General features: G+C 59.4%; 2 protein-coding genes across 2 annotated transcripts; both read left to right on the top strand.

Moving 5' to 3' along the window:
* The first annotated feature begins 1,112 nt into the window (after positions 1-1,112).
* On the top strand, positions 1,113-2,116 carry LOC102545968 (olfactory receptor 6A2-like). The gene has a single exon (XM_006207477.3). It carries the CDS (start codon positions 1,181-1,183, stop codon positions 2,114-2,116), a length of 936 nt encoding a protein of 311 aa, XP_006207539.1. The 5' UTR covers positions 1,113-1,180.
* Positions 2,117-8,049: 5,933 nt separating this feature from the next.
* On the top strand, positions 8,050-12,049 carry SPRN (shadow of prion protein). Its single transcript, XM_072972193.1, has 3 exons — positions 8,050-8,167; positions 9,002-11,548; positions 11,733-12,049. The coding sequence occupies exon 2, from the start codon at positions 9,018-9,020 to the stop codon at positions 9,453-9,455; it is 438 nt and encodes a 145-aa protein (XP_072828294.1). The 5' UTR covers positions 8,050-8,167; positions 9,002-9,017; the 3' UTR covers positions 9,456-11,548; positions 11,733-12,049.
* The last annotated feature ends 101 nt before the right edge of the window (positions 12,050-12,150 follow it).

Raw genomic sequence — 12,150 nt, 5'->3', positions numbered from 1 at the left:
TCTGCCACATTGCCAGGGATTGGGGCACAGTCCTCAGTCTCCTCCGCATCCAGGTCTGCACCCACCACCGGCTCTGAGCCCTCCCGCAGCCCCTCCCCGCGGGGCTCAGCTTGGGTCACTGCCAGTGGGGGAGTCTTCCAGACTCTTCGAGGTGAGCCAGGAGCAGCCGCCAGTTCAGCTGCTGCGCAGGGAGGATAAACTGTAGGAAGAACTGCCTGAGGGTCGCCCAAGAATTACACTTGCCCACAGGAATCTCCCTCTGCCTCCAGCACCCCCAGTCCTGCTGAATAGACTCCAACCAACCATGCAGAGTGGGAGAGGGGCCGAGGAGGCGGGCAGGAGGACCCAAAAGCCCCTTGCCCACCAGCGGTGAACCCTGCTCGGCTCTGCCCCAGCCTGCCGCCTCCCTGCCACTTGCCCATCCTTCAGACACCCAACTCCTGGGTGTCCTGGCACCAAAGTCCCAAACCGCCACCCCTGAGAGGCTCTGAGTGACTGCCTCCATCCATCCCTCAAAGGCTACTTTGCTGCTCAGAAAACACAGGATAAAGAGATCAGGCCAGCTCAAGGCAGGGTCCGCGTGGTACGACAAAGACGGGGAGGAACCCTCCCACCCTAGCCCCGCAAACCCCTGGGGAGACCTGGCCGGAGAGCAGCATGGAGGAGCAGCCCCTGGAGCCGGCATGGATGAGGACAGGGAAGTGCCCAGACACACAGGGCAAGAAGGCACACCAGGCAGATTGGGTCTTTTCTCCTGCTGTGTGCACACGCCACCTATGTGACTGGGTGTTTGTGCATCTGATGTGTGTGTGCATGCACCTGGATGTGCGTGTGTGTGTGTGTGTATGAGCATGCACACTCCCACACCTGTCCACGTGCCTGTGTGTTGGGGCAGAGAAGAATATGCACCCGAGAGCTTCCACCTCAGTGTGCAAGGAAGAGGTGTATCTGCACATACTGGCCAGGTGTGAGCTCTGGGTACCACGTGTGCTGGACTCAGAGGTGGGGGGCATGTTAGTGCTGCTGCAGCAGCTTTGAGAAGGGGTGACAGTGCCCCCACCTAGCTCTCATGACCCAGCCGCCTGCTCAGTGAAGCAGAGGGCCTGGCCCAGCACACATCACACTTGCATCTCTCTGCTGTCCAGGGTGCTCAGAAGTGACCTCCCTGCCAGGCGCGGCTATGAGCAACTCCACCGAGACCTTGGTGACAGAGTTCATTTTGCTGGGCTTCCCAGAGCTGTGCCATCTGCAGGCCCTGCTGTTCGGGTCATTCCTCACTATCTATGTGGTGACTGTCCTGGAGCACCTGGTCATTGTGGTGACTGTCGGAGCCAGCTGCCAACTGCACACACCCATGTACTTCTTCCTGGCCAACCTGTCGGTGCTGGAGACCCTGTACACCTCAGTCACCATCCCCAAGCTGCTGGCCGGCCTCCTGGCTTGGGCGAGGACCATCTCCTTCTCAGGGTGCCTCACCCAGCTGTTCCTCTTCCTCTCCCTGGGCTCCTCTGAGTGCTTCCTCTTGGCTACCATGGCCTGTGACCGGTACCTGGCCATCTGTTGCCCACTGCACTATGCGGCCATCATGGACTGGAGGCTCTGCCTGAGCCTGGCCCTTAGCGCCTGGCTGGGTGGCTTCCTGGCCTCCTTCGTGTCCACGGCTCTCATCTCCCGCCTCAGGTTCTGCGGCCCCAATGTCCTCAACCACTTCTTCTGTGACATCTCACCCCTGCTGCAGCTCTCCTGCTCAGACACCACCACCATCGAAGTGCTGGACTTCATAGCAGCCCTGGCTGTGCTCACAACCTCCCTGCTGGTGACCATGGTCTCCTATGCCCGCATCCTGGCCACAGTGCTGAGGATCTCAGGAAGGGCCGGCCGCCAGAAGGCCTTCTCCACCTGTGCTTCCCACCTGGTGGTCGTGGCCATCTTCTACACCACCACCATCTTCATGTATGCCCGGCCTCGCGCCATCAGCTCCTTTGACCTCAACAAGCTGGTGTCCGTGGTCTATTCGGTTGTGACCCCACTGCTCAACCCCATCATCTACTGCCTGCGGAACCGTGACATCAGGGAGGCCCTGGCCAAACTCCACCGGACCCCTGGCCGCTCCTGAGCACCAGCAGCAGGAGAATTTCAAAGCCCTCCTCTGCCATCTGCTCACGAACATCAGCCCACACCAGGCAGGCCATGGCCCCCTCCCACCCGCGCACACAGCCAGCTCCTCTCCTCCCCTCACCCTGGGACGGGAGCACAGTGGCAGCAGCTGAAGCTCCAAAGGCTCTTGCCGCCTCTCCAGGGAGCTTCAGCACCGGAGCAGGGGACAGCTCCTGAGCAGCGGGGAGCTTGATCTCCAGCTCCCGGGAAGGTCCCACTCCACCTCGGACCTGGTCAGTCTCTGTGGTGGCCAGCCCCTCTGCCTGGCCCTCCTGGGCCCCATGTGCCCCGCCCCTGCGCCCACTTGGATGGCCTCCTTTGCCTGAGATCCCAGCTCCTCGGAGTGGAACCTGCAGCCACCCTCAGCTGGCCGGTGGACTCAGGCTTCCCGGCAGGTCCGGCGGCACTAGTAGCACCTGCCACTTCCCTCAGAAACAAGAATGTTTTTCATCCAAAGCCTGACGGGCCCAGTGAGCAGGTGGCACCCCCTCCCTGACCTGCCGCCCCGCTTCTCCCCTGGCACTTGGGGGCAGAAGCCGGGTTAATCCAGCACGGCCCTTCTTCCTGGCTGTCCCGACCTCACCGTTGCCCACACACCCCAAGCCCCCTCCCTCCCCCCGCACCAGCGCCTAGTGCTCAGCGTGCCTCCCGGGAGGAGGACTTGTGTTTTGTCAGCAGATGCGTTGTGTTCCTGGTGGGTGTGCTTTAACCCACATAAATGATTCTGTGCTGTGAGTCTCTTTCACACTATTTTCCTTTCTGTATTTTGAGGTTATGTCTTTAGGTGCATGACATTTAGAATTGTTCTATCACCTTGTAAATTAAACCTTTTATTGCTAAGAAGTGTCTCCAGTACTATCTTCTGCTTAATCTTCTAGGTTTAGGCCACTGTGTCTGTCGCTGACACAGCTGCATCAGCTTCCTTCTAGTCCTGTACGAATGACACTGACTTTGATCTGCCCTGGCCGTTAATCTGTTGCTTCTCAGCATCTGACCACCCCTGCACTGTCAGCTCTGCGAGGCTGGAGCCAGGCTCTGCTCCCGCAGCTCCGCTTCGCCGGCTGCTCCCTGCTGCTGCTGAGAGGTCACCTGTGGGTCTTACCGTCACTGCGGGCAGGTAACTGGTTCCCCCACTGCTGGAAGCTTGGTGTCTTCGGGTCACCGTGCTCGCAGTCTCTCATGCTTCTACAAGTTCTCCCATCGATTTTTAAAAATTATCAGCGATTATTCCTTAGACACCAGGTCTGCCTCATTCTTTCTTTCCTCTCCTTCTGTTCCCAAGGTGCGTGTGTGGACCTTCTGTGGGGTCCCCTCCACCTCCCAGCAGCCTGCTCGGCACGGTCCGTCTTCTTCAGACCTTCCAGGTTGCTAAATCTTTCTATGCATCTACTCTGTTTTAGTTCTAGACTTTCCATCTGGTTCTTCTCATAGTTTCCCGTTCTCTATCAAATTCTCAGTCTGCTTCCATTTCTGTGCACACATACAAGTTCCCGCGAGGTCTGTCAGCGAGCCCTTCTCTCGCACTGGGCTGCATCCGGCCCACCAGGACAGGGCTACCTCCGTGGACGCCGCGACATCTTAGTGTCTGGTACGGCGGGGCCGTCTTCCCCGGTCGTCTTTCTCGGAGCTCCTTCTGTTCAGCCTTTACTTCTCCACGTGGGCTTCAGGGACCCCTGGGCTCTGTATTAGCTTGCCTGGGACGCCGCAGCAAAACACCACAGGTAGGGCCACTTACACACCAGAAAGCCATCTTCCCCCAGCTCTGGAGGCCAGGAGTCGCAGACGAGCTGTCATGAGGGTGGGGTTCCTCGGAGTCCTCTCTCCTTGGCTCCTGATGGGCCGCCTTCCCCCGTGCTCTCATGTGGTCGTCCCTGTGTGCACGTCTGCGTCCTGATCTCTTCTGCTTACAAGGACACCAGTCACGCTGGGTCAGGACCACGATTGTGACCCCATTTTAATCACCTCAGTAAAGACCCTGCCCCCAATACAGTCACACTCTGAGGTGCCTGGGTTAGGATTTCAACGTACAAATGGTAGACACTCAGTTCAGCTACCAGCAGTTTCCTGAGAGTCTTACTGGAATTTCATTGAGTTTGGGGGTTTGCTGCGGAGAAGGGCCACTCACCATATCAAGCTGTGCTGTCTTTGTTCCTCCCCCATTTATCCAGGTTTTCTTTCATGTTCTTTAATGATTTTGTTTTTTACTTTTGCCATAGAGAGCTTTTGCATTGTGGGAGGTTATTTACAGAATTAGTAGCTGCTATGAATGGCATTTTATTTTCTATTTTGTAGCTATTTCTTCTTCTGGTAGAGAAATTCTATTTTATCAATTCCAAGACACTCATGTAGCTGCAGACCCAGAATATCCAGGTAGCACTCACTTAAACCAACGGGGAGAAGAGGTCAGACCATGGTGGGTGCAGGACTGGCAGATTCCAGGACCCAGGACGCTCCCCCCACCTCCCACCTGCCCACTGAGCCTGCGTGTCCAGCACCCTGCAGGCTCCAGATGGCAGCCACAAACCCCAGCACCAAGTCCACAGTCCAGGCCAGAGGAAGGGAGGGGAGAGCAGGCAGGCCCTGCCTAGCCCCTCTTTGTGGGGCAGAGCCCCCATGCACCCTCAGGCCCTCTCCAGCTGCAGTGCCCCCCTCTTCTGGGCTCATACCCGACTCTACCGTCACAAATGGAAGCGGTGAGAGTGGGAAGCTTTTCTTGTTCTTATTGTCTAAGGGAACACATTTGAGGGCTCTCCATTGGGTATGACATCTGCTGAGGGTTTTTTTGAAATAGAGCCTTCATCAAGTTAAAAAATTCATTTCTACAACTACTTTTCTTGGCATTTTCTTCTGCACAAATGAATGTAGATGGAAGTCAAATGCTCTGACAATGGCAATCATATTGCAGCATGTAAATGTCTCAAATCAGCACGCTGGACACCTTAAATTTACAAAATGTTGTGTGTCAAATATATTTCAATAAAAATAACATTTGAAAATTAAGAAGTGAAATTCTCTGTCTGCTTTTTTTTTTTTTTTTTTTTTCAGAAAACCACACGCATCCCCCCCCCCACGGTGCACTGATGAGTGATGCATGCTGACCTGTGTGATGACGTGAGACCACCTGGACCCGAGCTGGCCATGACGGCGTCCGGATGCAGCGCTGGGGGCAGTGGCCTTGTGTTTTATGTAGAATTTCCACACTGATATTCAGACATAAAGTGCCCTGAATTTCTTTCCTGTACTTCCCTGATATGTCTTAAGAGGAAAGGCTCAGGGTCTCATAAAAAGGTTGCTCACACCATGCCCCTGCCTCTGGACGTGGTGCCGCCAAGTCTCCCCTGCCCTCTCTCCTCGGTCAACCGTCAGTCAGACCTCAGAGCCCCACACTGGGCCCTCTCACACTTGCCATCATTTTGCTGCTCACCCAGAAAACTTCCCTTAACTTTATGATTCAGTTCTCCCATTGGTTGTTCTGTTTCTTGCAAGCTTGTCTTTTCAGAAGTTCTTTCCTGGTCTCTAGCTATTCCTTCATTGCTGCATCCTGTTCTTAGACAACTGCAGTATCTCCTCCAGTCTTTGAGTCTATGAACTGAATTATTCTTTAATGTTTGTTTTTTAGGTTTTCCTCTAATTCCTCAAACTTCTTGAGCCTTTTTTTCTTTGTTTCTTTACATTGGTTGCATTCTGCTGCGTTGCAGACTTTCTTACTCTGAATGTCTGATAAATGCTGGTGGTTGTTCATACTTTAAAACGAAGGGTGGGAGGAGGGCCGCCTGGGAGTTCCCTGTGTTTGCAGGGCCCGTCAGAATGAGGGGGCAGGGATCAGTCATCATGGGGAGGCCTTCTAAGTACAGGTGACAGAAAGACCTCGTCCAGATAAGGTCCTTGTTGTCAGCTCTGGCGCTGCCTGACCCCTGGTCACGGGGTACACCTCCCTTCCTCTCTCAGTCCTGTCTGCCTGCTCTGGCCAGTCTCAAGCTCCTCCCCCCGGAGTCTGGGGCGGAGAGCAGCTCAGACTGCAGCACATCACACCTCTCACAGGGCCCAGGGAGGGGCAGTCACAGCCAGAAGCCGCGGGTGGAAAATAGGTGGGGGCTGGCTCCCCAGGGGACACACGGTGGATTCTCTGAGCAGAACGGGGGAAAGGATGCCGAGAGGTAAAAGAGTACTGTCCACTGCAGCCCCCGCTGCGCCCGGCGTCCTGGGGCATCCTGGTCTCCTGAGAGAAACTCCCTTGTTTCCTCCGGGTGAGCAACTCGCTGGGGGCTGTTCTGAGTGTGGGACCAGGGAGGGGCTTAACCAGACACTGAAAACCTTGGAGGAAGCCCCAGGTCTGCCCCAACTTCTGCCGGCCATCCTCTGCCACAGCAGTGGGGCCCTGAGGAGGGGCGGCTCTCACTGCCCCTCTGTTCCAAGAGGGCTTCCTCCTGGGCCTGAAGAGCCCACACCCTCCTCCCACCTTGTAGCCAAGAAACTGGTTAAAAATCTCCTGAAGGCCAAACAATTTCTTTCTGTGGTTTCCCTCAGGCCCCAGGAAGGAGGGGAGCTGAGTGGACCTAGAGACAGCAGGCCCATCTCATCTTCAAATGCCAGCTTTTTCCAGCCCTTACTTGCCAGAAATTTGAAAAACACTGTGGTCCAGCCTCACCTAGAAAAGCTGAGGTATAGGAGCTTTCTCATTAATCCTTACCTAACAGAAGTTATAATTTAAAATAATAAGCTTGGGTTTTATTCTCAAAATGTTTCTAATTTATCCAGAAAGTTTAAAGATAGAAACATATTTATTCCCGTAACTATCAAATATCTTCTGGGCATTCCCATGTGGCCATCTAGCTTCTGGGAAAACACATCACCAAGCAGTCCCTGCTCTCAAGGCCAAGTGCCCTGAGCTGAGAACTCCCGGGGAGGTGCCAGCTGGCCCTGGGGTACAGCCGAGGGGACTGGCTGGGAGATGCCACTGGCCCAGGTGTCACGTGAAACCCACAAGGGCTGAGAATGCCCAGCAGAGCGTGCAGGGTGGCAACGCAAAGCCTTTGAGGACCATGAGGCTCTGAAGGAAGCTGAGAGAGACGGTACCATGTAAACCACTCTCTGCAACTCAGGAGGTCCCTGTGCCCACTTCTGACCCCATCAAGAGGGCCTGGTGTCTCCAGGTGGAGTAGCTGAGATGAAGGCTTCGTGTCCACGGGTGGGAAGGGAAGAGGTTCCAGAGGACAAACCAACCTTGGAAAGCAAGACAGCACCATTTCAGACGTGATCCCAGAGTGCAGTCCAGCAGGGACAGGGAAAGCCCGCTGGCTTGAGCAGTCGAGTAACAGGTCACCTTGCAGTGGAGGGGCCGTACTGAGGGACCCCCTGGAGCAACCTGAACAGTGGGCACTGCAGGGAAGGAGGAGGGGGCCCCCCCTTTCCCAAACCTGGAAGGGGGCCTGCTGCTCTGGGCTTGGACAGCCTGCAGCCCTGGAGAGCCGCTCTCTCCTTTCTGGGCGCCACCATCAGGAGCTCGGGGTCTGACAGGGCATTCTGCGGCCCTTGTGTCTGGGACACACCCACCTGGGAAGGGGTGAAGATGAGGAATGGAAGAGGGTGAGGTGGGCGGGATGGGGTGGAGTGTGGGAAGGTTGGGGGGAGGACGGATGAGGGGGGATCACGGTGCACAGCCAGGTTGGGTGCGCACCGCGTGCTGTAGACGGAGTGGGGCAGGCTGCGTGGTATGGGGGAGGGGGAGGGTGGGGAGGGGCGAGAGAAGCAGCTCCGGTGCAGCAGGATGGGGGCGCTGGGCAGCGAGAGGGGCTGCACCTCGGAGAAGCCCGCCTTTATCTCCTCCCTTCACGTCTCCCAGGGGATGAGCCTCCGAGTCTGCCCGCCCCCAATCCTAGGGCGGAGGCCCCACGCAAAATCCAGGCTCCGCGGCTCGGCGGAGCAGTCCGCTACAGCCCCCTCCCTACCGCTCCGCCGCAGTCCCTGGAGCGGCCACCCGGCCCGCGGTTCCGACCGAGGCCCGTGGCGGGTAAGGCGGGCAGCAGATTCCGGGCACGGACTGGGAGGCTAGGGCTGGCACCGCGGGGCCCAGGTCGGAGGCGCCGCGAGGGGACCGGCGGGGCCGGGGAGGAGGCTCGAGCCGATGCCCAGATGGCTGCGCCGGGAGCCTGCCCTTCCAGCCATCCGGTCCGGGTCCCCCGCCCCAACTGTGAGACAGGCGATCGGAGGAGGAGTGGAGCGCGAGGCAGGGAGAGGACAGAAGAGGACCTAACCTGGGGCCCGAGCTGCGGGAGAGGGGTCCGCACAGTGTGAACAGCCGCGAGGCCCGAATCCCTGGCTCTGGCCCCGCCAGATTCTGGACCAGCCAGGCCCGAAGGGGCCCCGGGAGAGCCGGGCTGAAGCTCACCGTTGGTCCCTTCCCCAGACCCCGATCTGGGTCCCGGGGGCCCTCCATCCCTGAGAGACAGCCCCACCCCAGCGTGGCCTCTGGTCCTGCTGGGTCCTGGAGGCCTGAACAGCCCTTCCAGAGCAGCCTAGAATATGCAGGCCCCTCCCCAGGCCGGAGCCCTCACGCCACCGCAGGCTGCTGACCACCCTCCAGGCCCAGAACAACCCCAAAGTGCTGAACCCTCTCACCCCCACCCACCCCTTCCCAATTACTGAACGAGATCCCGCCCCCACCCCAGGCCTGGGCCCCTAACCCTCCAGCGTTAACACCCCCTCCTGCCAGCCCCCTCCAGCCCTGAGCGGGTGGTCTCCAAGATGCCGAGCCCCCGGCCCCCAGCCTTGAGCCCCTTGTCCCCAGACGCTGAGCTCCCTGATCCTCACAGAAGCTGAGGTCCCTTCCTCCGTCTTCCGGCAGGTTCTACCCCACGAAGATGAACTGGACGGCCGCCGCGTGCTGGGCTCTGCTGCTGGCCGCTGCCTTCCTCTGCGACAGCGGCGCGGCCAAGGGTGGCCGTGGCGGGGCTCGCGGCAGCGCCCGGGGAGGGCTGCGCGGGGGCGCGCGCGGGGCCCCGAGGGTGCGCGTGAGGCCGGCGCCCCGCTACGGCGGCTCCTCCCTGCGCGTGGCTGCGGGGGCGGCGGCGGGCGCGGCGGCGGCAGGCCTGGCCGCGGGCTCCAGCTGGAGGGCGGCGGGGCCCTGGGAGCGGGGCCTGGAGGACGACGAGAACGGGGCACCCGGCGGCAACGGAACGAGCCGAGTTGTCTACAGTTACCGGGTGTGGTGGACTTCGGACGCGGGGCCCACGCGCGGCGCACGCCTCTGCCTGCTGCTGGGCGGTGCCCTGGGAGCCCTGGGGCTGCTGAGGACCTAGACCCGGCTGGGCTTGGGGCCAGATCTGCTCCCAGCCCGCGCCCTCCCCAAAGGCGCCGCGGCCCACCCCAGAGGCCACCCAGCGCCAAGCGCCCCTTCCCTCCACTGCCCACGGCCTCCGAGTCCAGGGGAGCTGCGTGGGCGGTTCAGGCCAGTCCAGCCAGGAGCTGCAGCCTCTCCTACTGGGACCCGGAGGCCGCCTCCTGTTCCCTCTCCTGCCCAAGCGCCTCCCCAGCCTCCCCACCCACCAAGGGGAGCCTTGGCCCATCAGCCTTGGGATGCCCTGCCTACCACTTGGAGGTCCTCCCCAGCCAGAAAGGCGGGTGTCTTTCGGTTCCTGTACCATCCCGGCCAGCTGCCCACCACTCTGCAGAACCGGCCAAAGAGAAGTGCCAAGGCCAGGCTGTTCAGGCCACCCCAGGTCCTCTGATCCCACCCTGGACACAGAAGGTGGCTCTTCCTGCCACAGCCCTAGGACATGGTGGCCTCCTTCCAGAAGCAGTCCCTGTGGACCAAGGTCTTGGGGACCTGAGGGAGAGGTTTCCCTCACAGTCTGCAGCATGCTGGTTGCCTGTCTAGAGAGGGCTCTGTGGATTTCCAAGCCCAAGCATGACCGTGCAGTTCTCTGGATGGCTCCCAGGACACACTTGCTCACGGGAATGGCCCGGGGACCGTGCTCTCCCCTGGGCAGATGCTCTGAGACACACTGCCAGGGCTCACTTAAAACCACTTTGCTCTGACTTGAAACAAGTCACTTAACTCTTCTTGGACCTAGTTTGGGAAAAAAAAACATTCTGTTTAAATGCCAAGAGTTGTGTGTTCCCTCTGAGCTCCAGGTTCACACTCTGCAATGAGCGTGGCGGTCGGTGCTCAGGGATGGGCAGCCGCTGTTCCCTCCCAGGCACAGCAACTGAGGCAGGCAGCAGGGCCCCAGCCCACAGCCCCCTGGGAAGCCGAGAGCGAGTGAGATGGAGGAGCCGAGGCTGCAGTCAGACCCACTCCCTGGAGGGAGGCGGGCCTCGCCAGGGCCTAGCACCTAGCAAGTACCACCAGATGTGAGGCGCCTTCCAGCCGAAGGCCCAGGGGAAGCTGCGCTCCCTCTACACCCTGTGACCGTCAGGACACAGCCCAGAGCAGCCTCTGAAGAAACACTGGGCAGGTCCTGACACGGGTGCACCTCTGGCACCCAACACCCGTGTGTAAGGCCTGCCCAGCCCTTTGCTTCTTGGGTGCCTTCCCCTCAAGCTGCCAGCCTGGTCCACTGGCCACAAGCTCAGCGTGGTTCCTGGCTCTTTCACATGTCCTCCCGCTCCAACATCCTCTTGTCCGTCAGCAGGACGGCTCTGGGGCTTGGCTCCTGGGCCTGGTCTCTGGTGCTGGCAAGAGTCTCACCCACTGCTGGGTTGCCTCCCAGAATCTGCCTCCACCCCTCGGACTGGGGGCCTTTGGACTCAGCTGACAGACACCAGCACTGAGACCAGCATCTCCCCGCAGCCCTGCCACCTCTGCTTTTCCCCAGCTGGCACACATCTCTGGTTAGGGGGAGGGTCACCAAGCTATTGTGGGACCCGGACCGAGCATTTTTCTCTGAAGACCCAGGCGCTAAGCTGCAGGAAGCAGCTCCCTGCAGCCTCCTGTGTCCACACTGCCAGCATTCTTGCCTGCGGTGCTCAGATGACCCCCGTCCTCCCAGATCGAGCTTGACGCTCCCAAAGACCAGCAGGTGGTGGCCAAGCCCTGGCTGGGGCCTCGGAGGCAGCATGACCATTTCAAAGTCTCAAACGGGGGAACCCACCAGGGTGGCACCTTGGGCAACTCGGTTCTTCCTGACGGGCCCGGCCTGGCCATACTCAGCCTCAGACGCCCACCTGCACACGGACTGTGGCTGGTCCAGACCTTCGTGCCACTCTGCAGTGCGAGCTGTCAGCAGGCCTTGGACGGGACAGAAACATCATCCTCATGTCAAGCTTTCCGCACTGACTAGACTCCAGCAGCACTTGGATCTGGCACAGCCACGAATCTGAGTACTTCCCACCCCACCAGTCAGGGTTCCGGCCGGAGGCAGGCGGTGCTTGGGGGTCGTCTCAAGAACTGGTAAGTGTGCTGGGTGTGGGGCAGCCACACAGCACGGCTGCACCTAGAGGGGTGCCTGCGGGAAGGGGACGTGCCCTGGCAGAAGCTCCAGGGAGGTAACGCCACCACCGGGCACAGAAGAGCAGGAGCTGCTGACCCACGACACACCCAGCCCCACCCCGGCCCTTTCTCTGCCCTCTTCCAGGATGCAGGCTGGTAGGAAACGTTCCTGGACCCCTTCAGGTGGGATCTCAACGCTGAGAGCTGCCTCTGGGAATGACTCTGCTGCCCTCGTTAGCTAGAAGGTGCCCAGAGGCGGTGGAAGCCTGGGGTCTCCGCTGACCACACCAGCTTGTGCACAGCTAGGCTGCAAGGAGAGCAGTCCCCGGGGCACCGAGGGGACAGGTGGTGCTTGGCTTCTGCCACAGCCGCTTGGGACCTCTTGTCCGTGCATGCGTGTGTGCGTGTGTGTCTACATGTCTGCACGTTTTAGCAGTAAAATAAAGACTCCGCTGGCGACAAGACTGCTCCTTACTGCAGGATCCAGGACATCACATCGGGAACCTGCAACGAGCCCTCAGGTATTAACCAGTTAACTGGCTCATGTCCTGTTTTTCTCTGGT

The sequence above is a fragment of the Vicugna pacos genome, chromosome 11, assembly GCF_048564905.1.
Source record: "Vicugna pacos chromosome 11, VicPac4, whole genome shotgun sequence".
Taxonomy (NCBI): domain Eukaryota; kingdom Metazoa; phylum Chordata; class Mammalia; order Artiodactyla; family Camelidae; genus Vicugna; species Vicugna pacos.
This window is presented reverse-complemented; position numbering and strand designations above follow the sequence as displayed.

What these genes read in the sequence shown, in the direction of transcription:
- LOC102545968 (XM_006207477.3), top strand. Translation starts at nt 1,181, where the DNA reads ATGAGCAACTCCACCGAGACCTTGGTGACAGAGTTCATTTTGCTGGGC.
- SPRN (XM_072972193.1), top strand. Translation starts at nt 9,018, where the DNA reads ATGAACTGGACGGCCGCCGCGTGCTGGGCTCTGCTGCTGGCCGCTGCC.